The 13625-nt window shown below is 39.3% G+C and overlaps 2 protein-coding genes across 2 annotated transcripts in view; both read left to right on the forward strand.

Moving 5' to 3' along the window:
* The window catches only part of SNRPF (small nuclear ribonucleoprotein polypeptide F), a 228793-nt gene that overhangs the window by 60179 nt on the left and 154989 nt on the right, over nucleotides 1-13625 (forward strand). The window lies entirely within an intron of this gene.
* Nucleotides 1199-13530, forward strand: AMDHD1 (amidohydrolase domain containing 1; the record flags this gene model as incomplete). The annotated part of the gene is made up of 9 exons (XM_083366843.1): nucleotides 1199-1338; nucleotides 4234-4340; nucleotides 6435-6499; nucleotides 8481-8758; nucleotides 9409-9634; nucleotides 10910-11034; nucleotides 12078-12171; nucleotides 12978-13138; nucleotides 13425-13530. 9 exons carry the CDS (start codon nucleotides 1199-1201, stop codon nucleotides 13528-13530), a joined length of 1302 nt encoding a protein of 433 aa, XP_083222969.1.

A 13625-nucleotide genomic window follows, 5' to 3' on the forward strand; every position in this document is an offset into this window, starting at 1 on the left:
GACGCATAAGGTTGAGCTAATAATGCCAAGTACACACCGTAGCTTTCAGCGTGCCTTCCAGAAAACAAGGGTGAGGTGGTTGACAATCGAAGTAAAATCAATTAGGAAATCGATTTGGAAATAGTGGGTATTGCTTTGAGAAAACAATAAAGACTGTGGCAATTCTACCACACTGATTGTAGAGCAAGCTTCGTGATCTGGAATTTATGCTACACTTTACTAAATAAACTTGTAAAGCTTTGTACTAAGAGTTTACCCTCCAATATTTTGGAATTATAAGCAAGCACTTAAAATAAAATCCCACAAGTAAAATCCATCACAAGAGAGAAGCTGTGGTTTGCCATCCAGGCTAACACCTGAGATTTACTACAGCCCCCTATATTCTCTTTCTGTTCACTTTCTGGGAAAAGTCTGTTTGTGTGTGTGTGTATGTTCATTTCTTTATTGTTTCTTTTCTAAAAAATTGTCCCAGGTGGCACCAAAGAGGTACCATTTGCCATTTCAAAACGTCTCAATAGATTGGTATTCACAGGTTTCCTCCTTGGTTGAGAAGGCATCTTTTGTAACTAGAAAACTTATTTTACCTCTGTGCCTGAGTGGCTTGGCTGGTTTATATGGCTCCCCCCCCCCCGCAATTCTAAACAATTCCAAATCGCACTGTGCAGATTCAGTCCATTTTATGGCCCTTAAATCACAGTGCATAGCGGCACTAAGCCGATTGTGACTTTCTTTGCGTCTGTTTATCAGGTTTTCAGGCAGCCCAGCTTCTAAACGACTCTGGGTAGCCTCACAAAATTAAAAAAGGAACCAAGACAATGCCTGTATCCCAAGTAAAATCCATCCTCCCGCGTTACCTCAACCCAAAAGTTTCACCACCACCCTTAATCAGAGGGTGGCAAGGCAGGGTAGAGGATGCAGGGGAAGGCTATTCCAGAGGGCAGGGGCCCTCCCCGCCGCCCCCGCCCCCCCGCCATCGCAAGGACTCAAGCAAACTGATCGACCACACAGGGTCGTAAGTAAAGCCAGGGCGACGAAGTGCTACGTGTTAAAGCTGGGTTGCGCCTCTTGGTGCTGAATGCCAGCAAATAAATTCGGCCCTTCCTGAGACGTCCGCCCTGAGCGAGCAAACTTTGCTCCGCGCTCTCCGCCCCTGCGGCCGTTGTCCGGCACCTGCCTTGGCTCTGCGGCGGACGAGACGATGGCCAGCGGCGAGTACAAATTGTTGCTCGAAGGAGCCCGGCAACTGGTGCTCGTTTGCACCCAAGGCGAGCAGTATCTCTTGGAGGCCGGCATGCAGCAGCTGGCCCTGCGGGAAAACGCCAGCGTGGTGGTGGGCAAGTAAGTGCATCTTAGGAGAGGGGAGATGTGTGCCTGGCTCGGGGCAGAGAGGCAGGCATTCCGACGGCCGCGGCCAGCTCCCCTGGCCTTTCAGCTGACAGGCGAATGAGAGAAACTGTTGCCTGAAGCATTAAAGCCGGTGGAGTCTCCTCCCCCCCCCCACGCTGGCAGTAAATCCAGCGATTAAGAACGTTTGGTTATTGCTTTACTTCATTAACTCTCTTGGAACGAAAGTTTATTTATTTATTTATTTATTTATTTATTTATTTATTTGTTTTTATATACCGCCCTTCTCCCGAAGGACTCGGGGCGGTGTACAGAGCAAGGTAAATATACAGTAAAACAATGGTAAAAACAAATGAAACCCCAAAATCTATCAGGCCAGGCCGGCTTGCTGGAATAGGTAGGTTTTTAAGTCACGCCGGAAGGTGCGAAGGTCGGGGGCCATCCGGATTTCGGCAGGCAAGCAGTTCCAGAGGGTTGGCGCACCCACAGAGAAGGCTCTCCCCCTGGGGGCCACCAGCCGGCATTCTTTGACCGGTGGCACCCTGAGGAGGCCTTCTCTGTGGGAGCGCACAGGACGGAGGGGTGTTGACGCTGGCAGTAGGTGCTCCCGTAGGTAATCCGGACCCATGCCATGTAGGGCTTTGTATGTCATCACTAGCACCTTGAATTTCACTCGGAAGGCAACTGGAAGCCAGTGCAGCTCACGGAGGAGAGGTGTGATATGGGAGTATCGGGAAGCCCCCAAAAGTGTTCGTGCAGCTGCACTCTGCACCAGTTGAAGCTTCCGAGTGGCTCTCAAGGGCAGCCCCATGTAGAGAGCATTGCAGTAGTCAAGGCGAGAGGTCACAAGTGCATGGGTGACTGTACGTAAGGCATCCAGGTCCAGATAGGGTCGTAGTTGGCGCACCAGGCGAACCCGAGTGAAGGCCCCCCTGGTCACAGCTCCTATGTGATCTTCTAAGGAGAGCTGTGAATCTAGGAGGACACCCAGGTTGCGGGCCCTATCAACAGGGGGTAATAGCTCACCCCCGATGTTAAGGGATGGAATACTCTGAGTATCCTGGCATGCCGGTATGTATAGCCATTCAGTCTTGTCCGGGTTGAGTTGAAGCCTAGTTTAGGATAGAACAAATCCACTCCAGAAAAGAGAGTAGGCCTAGCTCAGGATTGAACTGTGGCGTCCTTGGTGCTGTCTGAGCTTGGTCGTTTTCTTGCAGACGTTTCATCAATATGTCTTCAAGCAAACAACCAAGCTCAAAGAGCACAGAGAGCTCCATGGGCATGAACGCCATGGCTTGCATTAGCCATGGGAGTTTGCCACGAAGCACGTTTTGTGAAGCCCAGCTAGCATGCTACTGCAGAACCAAGAAACCTACACCACACTGCATGCATATACAGTCCTACTTTTCTACTATAAATGAGTTCATGAGCCAATCAAGATGTGGCCACACATGGAGGAGACTTTGCATTGACTTTCACTTTCATAGTATACAATTATTATTTTTTAATCCCATTTATATCCCGCCCTTCTCCGAAGACTCAGGGCGGCTTACAATCTAAGAAGCACAAATCAATGTGCTTAGCAATAGCCTTCATTCTATGTGTATGCCTGCTTATTAGGGCTTTCACACACACCCCAAGCGGCATTATTACAAAGTCAGCTTAATTGCCCCCAACAATCTGGGTCCTCATTTTACCTACCTCGGAAGGATGGAAGGCTGAGTCAACCTTGAGCCTGGTGGGATGCGAATAAATAAAATATGCCTTTATTTATTTATTTTTATTTTATTTTAATTCCATTTATATCCCGCCCTTCTCCGAAGACTCAGGGCGGCTTACAAGCTTAGCAGTAGCCTTCATTCTATGTATATGCCTGCTTGTTAGGGCTTTCACACACACCCCAAGCGGCATTATTACAAAGTCAGCTTAATTGCCCCCAACAATCTGGGTCTTCATTTTACCTACCTCGGAAGGATGGAAGGCTGAGTCAACCTTGAGCCTGGTGGGATGCGAACCTGCACTAATTGCAGGCAGCTGGTGTTACTTAAGGAGGCATTAGCCCACTGCTCCACCAAGAATTACCCCGCTGATTTTGGTAATTTACTCTTTCCTAATATGGGAGCATATTATTCCTGCTGAAATGGATTGATGGACATCTGGGGCTAGCAGTAAAGAGTTTGAGTACAGGCAGTCCTTGATTTACGACCACAATTGAGTCCAAAATTTCTGTTGTTAAGTGAGACATTTGTTAATGAGCTTTGCCCCACTTTATGACCTTTCTTGCCACAGTTGTTAAGTGAACCACTGCAGTTGATAAGTTAGTAAGGCGGTTGTTAAGTGAATCTGGCTTCCCATTGACTTTGTGTCTCAGAAGGTCGCAAAAGGTGATAGCATGACTGTGGGACACAGCAATGGTCATAAATATGAACCAATTGCCAAGCATCTGAATTTTGATCACACGATCATGGGGATGCTGCAAAGGTCGTAACTGAGAAAAACGTGCATAAGTCACATTTTTCAGTGCCGTTGTAATTTTGAATGGTCGCTAAACAAACTGTTGTAAGTCGAGGAACACCTGTATCTCTTACTTTTTCTGAAAAGAAAAAAGAGATGGGAAGTGATTGGAGGGATACAGATGAGGAGTGTGAGAACATTGTCTAGACTTTTTGCAAAAATGAGAAAGAGCAATTTCTCCAGACCAGACTCATCTGTAAGCAAGCCCCAATCTAGCCCCCAGTTTAGTCTTCTTTCCATACTGGTAGATCGTAAAATAGTGCTTAAAACCACATGATAAAGGAGGAGATCTTCAGCACTTGAGAAGAAAGGCTTACATTAGGAAGAGACAGATAATTCCATGAAATTTAACCTCACGTTGTGGTTTGTTTTCAGAGATGGGTATATAAAGGCAGTTGGTGATGCAAGGGCCATTCGTGAGCAATTCTCTGGAGCAACTTTTGACAAAATAATTGATTGTTCGGGAAAGTGCATTTTACCAGGTTGGTATGGATTTAAAGGTTCACTGCACCAAGCACAAATTTATGTATTTATAGAGGGACAAGTCATGCCTTTATTTTACGCCTTGCTTTTCCCTTGAAATGAAAAGGACTGAGTAAAGGAGACAGAACATTCTGAAAGAAAGATGGTTCTGTCAAATGGTATGTGTCTGTTGAGCATTTCAGAACCTTTAATGTATTAATATGTAATATCAGAATCAGAAGCTTCATCTAGTGTGGAATGTGGCAGCAAGGGTCAGGCCCAGCCCAAGGATGACACAGAACAATTCAACCAAAGTTCAAGGTTTTTTTTTTTTATTTGCTTACATGATATAGAGCAGGGGTGTCAAACTCAATTTCATTGAGGGCCGCATCAGCATTGCGGTTGCCCTCAAGGGGCCAGGTGGGTGTGGCCTGGGTGGGCGTAGCCTACTGGGTGGGCGTGGCTAGAGTGCGTATGGCCTACTGGGTGGGCATGGCCAGCTCTACATCATTCACATCAAGGGTGCCTATTGGGGCCTGGGCAGGAGTGGGACAGATCTGAGGGTCTCTGGCAGAAGGAGGGTCTCTGGGCCAGGGCCAAGGCAGTGGGGGCCGTTCCCTCACTGTTTCCAGGATGGCTTCACGGGCCGCATGAAACCACTTCGCGGGCTGGATCCGGCCCCCGGGCCTTGTATTTGACATGTCTGATATAGAGGGAATCTTGCCAGACTAAACCTATAGTATTCTAACCCTAATGGAAATATCCTGTGAGATTCTAGGGAGTGGTTATTCTAAATCTCTTCCTCAGTCTCCAGTCTAGTGGCAGGTTGTGTAGCCTCTTATCTTGCCCCTCTTCTTGGAATGTACTCCCTCCTTCCAGGAAAACTGCCTCTTAAATGTATGTAGTCCATTACACCATTTCCCCTTTCACAGACACAATCCATCACATGCTGGTGGTGTTGGTTTTTAGGACATGTGATACCACTGCTTCAGGAGCTGTAGTGGTTTCTAGTGTTTTTCCAGCTACAATTCAAGCATTCATGTCTTGGGACTAGGCTACTCGTCTCATTTTTTCCTATTACATTCTATTATTAATTCTGTTGTAATTGCAGCCTTCTCTACCTGATGTTCCCCAGAGATCTTCAGAGGCTACATTTCTCACAATCCCTCAGCTGGCACCAGAGTTACAAAACTGTCTGGAAGATCTTAGACCAGGCATTTTATCCCAACTTGACAGAACTGACAGAACTCTGGTCAAGATTGTATCCTGCCTTGAGAGCTGCTTTGTGTTCCTGAAGGTTTTCCTGGTCAAAGAATGAGTAGCACAAAGACAACCTTCTGCTGTCTAATATGCACACATTAAGCAAGCAGCATGCAATTAAATCAAGAAGCTTCAGAACCAAAACACTAGCAAAGCCTGAAAAAGAATATATAAAAATTGCCCCGAAGAATATAAAGATTTAATATGGTTTAATATTTTCATCCATGGATAGCTGAATGCGTATTTACAAGAATGATGCTATAGAAAATTTTCAAATAAATAAGAAATTTTAAATGAATGAATGAATGAACAAATGAAGTGAATGAATGAATGAATGAATGAATGAATGATGGGTCCATTGTCCCACAATCCCACTTCTCAGCACCTGGAATTCAGATAAAAGTGAAATACAGTATTTAGGCCAGTCACTAGTTCTCAGCCCAGTCTATCTCGAAGTATTGTTGTGAAGATAAATTTGGAGTGGGAAATACTATACATACACTACCCTGAGCTCCTGTAGAAAGATGGGATTTAAATCTAGAAAGTAAACGGATAAATCAAATTACAATTACACTTTTCATTAGACTCTATAGAAGTTACATGAATATTCTCAAAGACAAGAGATGTTTAATCTCTTTCTAGACAATTTGCTACAAAGTTACATGCAAACAACGGTTTCTCTCCTCTCTATTTCACATACTCAGTTTCTAAACATGCAATGCAAGGCATTTGTTAACTGCATGATTCATTATTAAAGTTTGGTAATATTCTCTCTCTTGTGTGCTACTAGTAATGGCTAACTTTGAAAACTCCAGAATTCATATTTACTTTATATTTAATTTATTTCTAATTAGGTCTAGTAGATGCACATACACATCCTGTGTGGGCTGGTGACAGGGTTCATGAATTTGCAATGAAGGTAAGTTACAACATTTAAAAAAGATTTGGGTTTCTTTCTGTTAGACTGTATGTGCCTGAAGTGCTTTTCTGTTTGCTTTGTAACCTTGGATGCAGTCATTGAAATAGGACTACACTGACTTCAGGTCCCTGGGATACTGGCAAGAACAGAATAATGAATGACTTAACTTATTCATTTTATAAGTTTGATAAAAATGTGGTTCTTGCCTCTGAAATTTTATTATTGTAAGTTCATCAATAATTTTTTTCTAATGTTGCATTTGAAAAAGCTGTTTTAGTCCACAAATAAAAATTGCTAAAATTTAAAGACATGACCAATGTTGCTCAATAGTTATTTTTCTGCCAAAAGTAAGTAGACATCAACTCCTTGTTTTTAAGAGAGGTTTTGGATCACAGGAATAGATATAACAATCCAAGTTCTGCAGGGCATTTAATGGTTTACATATGTATAATCATGTACATGTATATTACTCCAACAGAATTTAAATACCTGTGTGTACCTAAAGCAATGCTTTCAGCTGGAACTGAAAGACAATTACCATTTGGGTTTAATCATGGGATTTCCTAAGTCAACATCTCAGCTATCCTTTGACATTGTTCCTTTTGGTTGTTCCAAATAATTTGATATGCAGTTCTCAAATAATATATAGGCAAGTTATAGAATTCCTAACTGCATCTCTACCCAATACCCTGCTTAGCTGGTGCAACTTGTATCTCTCTTATTACTTGGCCAAGTACCAGCATACTGTCATTAATCCTACAGAAGTTATAATTCTTCAGTAATTTTAATTTAGCTCATCCATATCAGATTTTCTTCCCCTGAAGATCCTCAGCAGGGCTAGAGGGGGGATACCATCTATAAATACTATAATTGTTTTCCCTCAGAAACCTGAAACATTGTCTTTGTAAAGGCATTATTAATTTTATTTATTTTTGAAAAAACTTTCAACTGGAAGAGTATATAATTTTAAAAAGTTGCCTGGTTCCGATATATTATCTGTATTAGTTCACAGTTGGATCTTCTGATTTAAGAGCACAGTATGCCAAATACCTCTGGAGATCCCTTAAGTTTTTCCTTACTCTGTTTGGATGCAGAGTTGGGGGGTTCAACAATGTAAAGGTCATATTATCTGCGAGGAAGCTTAATAAATATAATTTTTCCTTGAATTTGATTGTTAGTGCACAGTACAATTGCTAAGGCTTCTAAAGCCAAATTAAATGGAAGAACTGATTGAGCATAGTGCCTCACAAAATTACAACAAGTATGTTAATTTCTAAGGCTTATTTGCACAGTTGTACATATATAAATCTGATCAATCATATTAGCAAAATGATTGCAGAATAAGGCTTGAACTTATACATTTTAAGTCTCCCCTGGAAAACTGAATGCTTTGAAAAAGCCAGTGAACATGTAGCTGAGTCATATTAACCATGCAACCTTCATTGGTAACCATACAATACTTGATATTTTCCTAATAGAGAATATATTTCTTTTGTTGTCTCAACAATATATTTAAGATGATTGCCAATGTTTTGTATATAATTTATAATTCAAATTTCTTTTTGCTGACAAAGAGTTAAATGGGAGGCTAGGATAGCTATTTCAAGCTTTTAACTCTTTTAACTCTTTGTCAGCAAAAAGAAATTCAAATACACAATGTATGGCAGTAGCGACTTGAGCCCTGCTTAACGCTCCTAGGTTGGAGCTGCAAGCCAAAAGAAATCATAATAATAGAACTGCAATATAGCAACTTCAAAAAACCTAAGGTGCATCGATCAAACCTGTCTAACTGGAAAAAACTTACACATAATTTACAATCTAAATTAAGGAGTAAAATTGGTCTATAGGAGATTACCTCCTATGGATCTATTCCCAGTTTAGGAATTAAAGTTATTTTAGAACCTTTCCAAGAGAAACTTCCTGGTGTAGTACTCTGATCTTTGTCCCAGGCACATGTTTCATGGATGATTCTGTTTTTAAGCTGGCAGGAGCTTCCTACATGGATATTCATCAAGCTGGAGGAGGAATACATTTCACTGTAGAGAAGACTCAGAAAGCCCAAGAAGATGAACTCCTCAAAAGTTTTAAAATCCGTCTGTTACGGATGCTCCGAGCAGGCACTACTTTGGTTGAATGCAAAAGTGGATATGGTTTAAATCTAGAAACAGAAATTAAGATGCTCAGGGTCATTGAACAGGCTAAAAAGGAACTGGACATTGGTATTTCTTCTACCTACTGTGGAGCCCATGCAGTACCTAAGTAATTATATGTTCTTTTGTCTATATCACTTGAGGTAGAGTTGGGCACAGACGATTTTTCAGAATTTTCCACTAAATTTTAGGGCAAACATATTCTATGGTTGCATCATCTTGACTTTTTAGGTGAAGGACTAATTATCTGACAATTTCTAAAGTCACAACTGAGCCATGGTGCCACGGTGGTTAGAATGCAGAATTGCAGGCTAACTCTGCCAACTGCTAGCAGTTCGATCCTGACTGGCTCAAGGTTGACTCAGCCTTCCATGCTTCCAAAGTTGGTAAAATGAGGACCCAAATTATTGGGGGCAATATGCTGACTCTGTAAACCGCTCAGAGAATTCTGTAAAGCACTATGGTATACACTAAGCGCTATTTCTATTGCTACTACTTGTGAAAGTAGTGTCACTCTTGAAAAAACACAATGAAGGGAAGGAGTTTTTTCATAATGTCTTTCTGCAGGAAATAATGGAAAGTAGGAAGCCAGGGAGTTACAGACTGAGGGGGAGATGATTAGACAATGAAAGACAGGATATTTATAATAACCTCTGGCCACCTTATAATCAAACAGTTCTTACTTCATTGATTTTTAGGCATAAAGGAATGAGGAGCATACACCGATTTTGCATATTTGTTTTATTTTCTCCTTAACAGAGGAAAAAATGCTACAGAAGCTGCTGATGATATTATCAACACCCATCTTCCTAAACTGAAGGAACTTGACCTTAATGGTGAAATACATGTTGACAATATAGATGTCTTCTGTGAAAAGGGTGTGTTTGATCTGAGTTCTACCAAAAGAATTCTTCAGGCTGGAAAAGCTATAGGGTTACAAATGAACTTTCATGGGGATGAGCTGCATCCAATGAGAAGTGCTGAGGTATGCCTTTACCAAGATGTGTTTCCTTTTGATTCTGTTCTGAGATAAGAGCAAAGACAAACATATCATACTAATGTGTAGGACAACATTTTGGTAATAAGTAACAGAGAAATGTAGCAGCAGCATATGAGGTTAATCTTTTAGAAAGCTGAACTTTCTAACCTTTGCTGATCACTTTTCAAACATTGAGTTTGCTTATCTTTACCTTATGATATAAAATTAAAGGATGAATTCTCCTTTTATCTTTTTCATTGTATTAACAATATACAGTTTAATAGTTGCTGCATCATACTTTGTTCCAAAGATTATCATTACTATTCTGATAATTTATATAATACATTCCAATATATAATATATTACTATTCTGATAATTTATATAATACATTCCAATATATAATATATTCCAATATAAGTTTCAACTAAACAGTATTTGAAAGGTGATGGTGATATCCCAAACATATTTGATCTATTTAATGAATTAAAGCAAAAAATAAAGATATGGATTATAATTTAATGTCATCTCTTTCTTCTGGTAGTTATTCATGCTTTACTTAGGGAAAAATAACTCTCAAGCAAACATTGAAATGTAAAAAAAGAAGCACATATCATAGTGATCTCTAAAGGCATCTGAAAACTTCTGCATTAATTTCAATCATAATATACCAAGGCCTATTTTTAGATATCATGATTAATTGTAGTTTTGAACAATGGGAATTTGACTGCATGCTCCTTTCTCCCCTTCCTTATTTTCATCTGACCAAGAGGAATCTAAATATGTTTCCATTTTTAAGTGTTATGCCTTTATTATAGTATTATTATAATATAGTATTATTATTATTATCATTCTTATCTCCTTTACTACCCCGTCTTATTGTATCATTATTATGATTTTTATTACCCTGTTGCTTTGCATGTACACTGATAGATTCTGCATCGGAGACAAATTCCGTGTGTATCTAATCATATTTTGGCTAAATAAAGTCTATTCTATTCTATTCTATTCTATTCTATTCTATTCTATTCTATTCTATTCTATTCTATTCTATTCTATTCTATTCTATTCTATTAGATTGGCGGTTAGTAGGTAGCATATTCCACCACATCTGAGGCATCAGGCTAGATGAGTGGCCTTGGGATAGCTGCAGTATGTGCTCTCTGTTATCTGAGGAGAATGGTTATTCTAAAAAGAGTGGTGGAGCCAGTCAGTGTCAGATGTTTGAATTTTATTTTACATTTCATTGATGCTTCTTTGTCACCTTACATTTGACACCATAGCTTGGAGCTGAACTGGGAGCACGAGCTATAAGTCATCTAGAAGAAATTAGTGATGAAGGAATTGTTGCCATGGCCCAGGCAAAATGTGCAGCTGTCCTATTGCCAACCACTGCCTACATCCTGAGGTAAATGCAATGCTATAATCTGGACATTAGGCTATATATTAGACTATATATAAATATTTTATATTGGGGAAGTTTGTATAAGGAGTACCTCTCATGGAACTCACTGGGTGTTACAAATGAGTTGTAAGGATTATGCTACATAGCTTCAGTTTCAACTTAAACATTGACTTTGCACAACTTGAAAGAGGGTAAGATTACTTTAAACAAAGCCCACTTTAGAATATATTTATTTTTTAATTAGTTTATTTAAAATATTTGTATGGCCACCCATATTAGAACACAACTCTAGAGAGCTCACAATAACAATAAAACTATTGACATATGAAACAAGGATTCATTATTTTTATTTATTATTTTTATTTTTTATTATTATTACCGGTATTTTTACAATGTCAACAAATTATTCAGTAAGGATGATTTAGGCTGAAATAGTGGGGTAGTAAAGTTAACTATTTGTCCCATGTGAACAGGAATGTCCATGTGAGTGGAGTATTCACACAAAGAGGACCCAAGATCGAGGGGAAATCCATGTTTACTATCCACTACAGTATAAATACTGTCTGATAGTCATATAGAGATGTTGGAGATAAGAATTCCATTGTTTCCATTGAGAGTTTCAATTAAGCTCTGGTGAATTGTTCTTCCTAGCACCTAGATCTCTCTCTCTCTCTTTCTCTCTCTCTCTTTCTCTCCCTCTCTCTCCCTCTCTCTCTCTCTCTCTGTGTATGTACTTATTTCTGACAGATTAAATAGTTTGAAATGGAATCCATACTCATGTGAGACTTAAATGAGTATTACTTCCAAGCATCCATGCACGGGATTTAATTATAAATCATTTTTTAATTTTCTAGTTCTGAAGTTTCTAATTAAAACTTTGCCAGGTTTAAAAGACCTGGTAATATAACCTTACCATCTTGAACCTTTATCATCCCATTGCAGAAAGAAATCAGCTTTTTTCCTTTGTAATTTTAGAACATTTCAAATTATATACGGCAAATGAGCTAATGCATTTTATTTTGTTTTTCCATTTTTTTTCCTTTTAGATTGAAACAGCCTCAAGCGAGAAAAATGTTGAAAGAGGGAATGATTGTGGCTCTTGGCAGTGATTTTAATCCAAATGCTTACTGTTGTTCTATGGTAATGCTGCTATACTGGTGGTTATTGGAATCATAATGATTGTTTATTCACTGTTCCTTTTCTTCTTATGCTCTCAGAATGAAGATATAAAAATATTTTGTTTGATTTTTATATTGGTGATCTATGAATTTAATTATGAGCTGAATGCTTTTATGTTGGTGATCTATGAATTTAATTATGAACTGAATGCTGAGGTTTTATATGCTGATAGTATGAAGTAGCCTCATGCAGAAAGCAGTTTTCCACAAGTTTTTCCAGAAGAAAATTTCTTTTGAACACTTGAAATCCATGCAGATAGACTTGAGTTTCTCAAGTGTAATTCATGGGTCATATACAGATTATTATTCTCTCTTTTGTAGCCTCTGGATCTCCCAAGATTACATTGCCAAAGTGTGGTTTCAAACAATTATGTAACAGCAATGCAATTTTGGAAAACTGCCCCAACCATGCATCTTCCACCCCCACTTCACCCCAAAATGATAAGAAATGACTGAAAATGTCATTCTGTCCCCTCTGCTGACATCATTTCTGGTCAGGCTCCTGAGGCACTGAGCTACAAAAAAGATAATTAATAAAACAGAATGGGGTTGCCTTTACCCTTTTGTTTCTTCCAACCCACCCATTGTATGAATCCAAATGCCTAATTCCATGAAATATACTTTAAAATGCCTGACATTGCTTATGGTTTGAATCATGCCATAGTTTTGAATTCATATCAAACTGAGCTTGGAGGCCTTCAGAAGTGACTGATGTAACTGTTGATCTGTTTAGTAAATTCTGACAGCCCTTTTGGTTTTTTTCATTAGCTAATGGTCATGCATTTAGCTTGTATAAACATGAAGATGTCCATGAAAGAAGCCTTAGCTGCTGCTACCATTAATGCTGCTTATGCTCTTGGGAGATCTCACAGTCAGGGATCTATTGAAAAAGGCAAACAAGGAGATTTTATTATCATTAACTCTTCAAGGTAAGAGTGTAAAGTCTTCACTAATGTTGACATTATTAGAAATTAGTAAGACTGCGCTACCTGGGAAAGTATTATAAGTAATAATGCTATTACTAATAATAAAAGTTGAAGTTTCATTTGAGTCACGCTTGGTTCATAGTGACCTCCTAGATATTCATGCCTTATTTTAAATAGGAAGGCACTTAAGCATACCATCCTGTGCCTGTTTATCTTTTTTGATCATATAGACTATCTAGTATTTCTTATTCTGCTCTCTGCATAAAATATAATTATCTGCTTCTTTCAGGTGGGAACATTTAATCTATCAGTTTGGTGGCCATCAAGAATTGATTGAATATGTAATTATTAAAGGAAACATTGTTTACAAAAATGACAGTATTCTGCAATACTAGGAATATTCTACAAGAATAAATACCAGAGTTGCCAGATCTCCGAAGTGCACACAGAACAGTGATTAGTAAGATCTCACAATTATGTAAAACCTGAA

This window comes from Vipera ursinii, assembly GCF_947247035.1.
Source record: "Vipera ursinii genome assembly, chromosome: 6".
NCBI lineage: Eukaryota > Metazoa > Chordata > Lepidosauria > Squamata > Viperidae > Vipera > Vipera ursinii.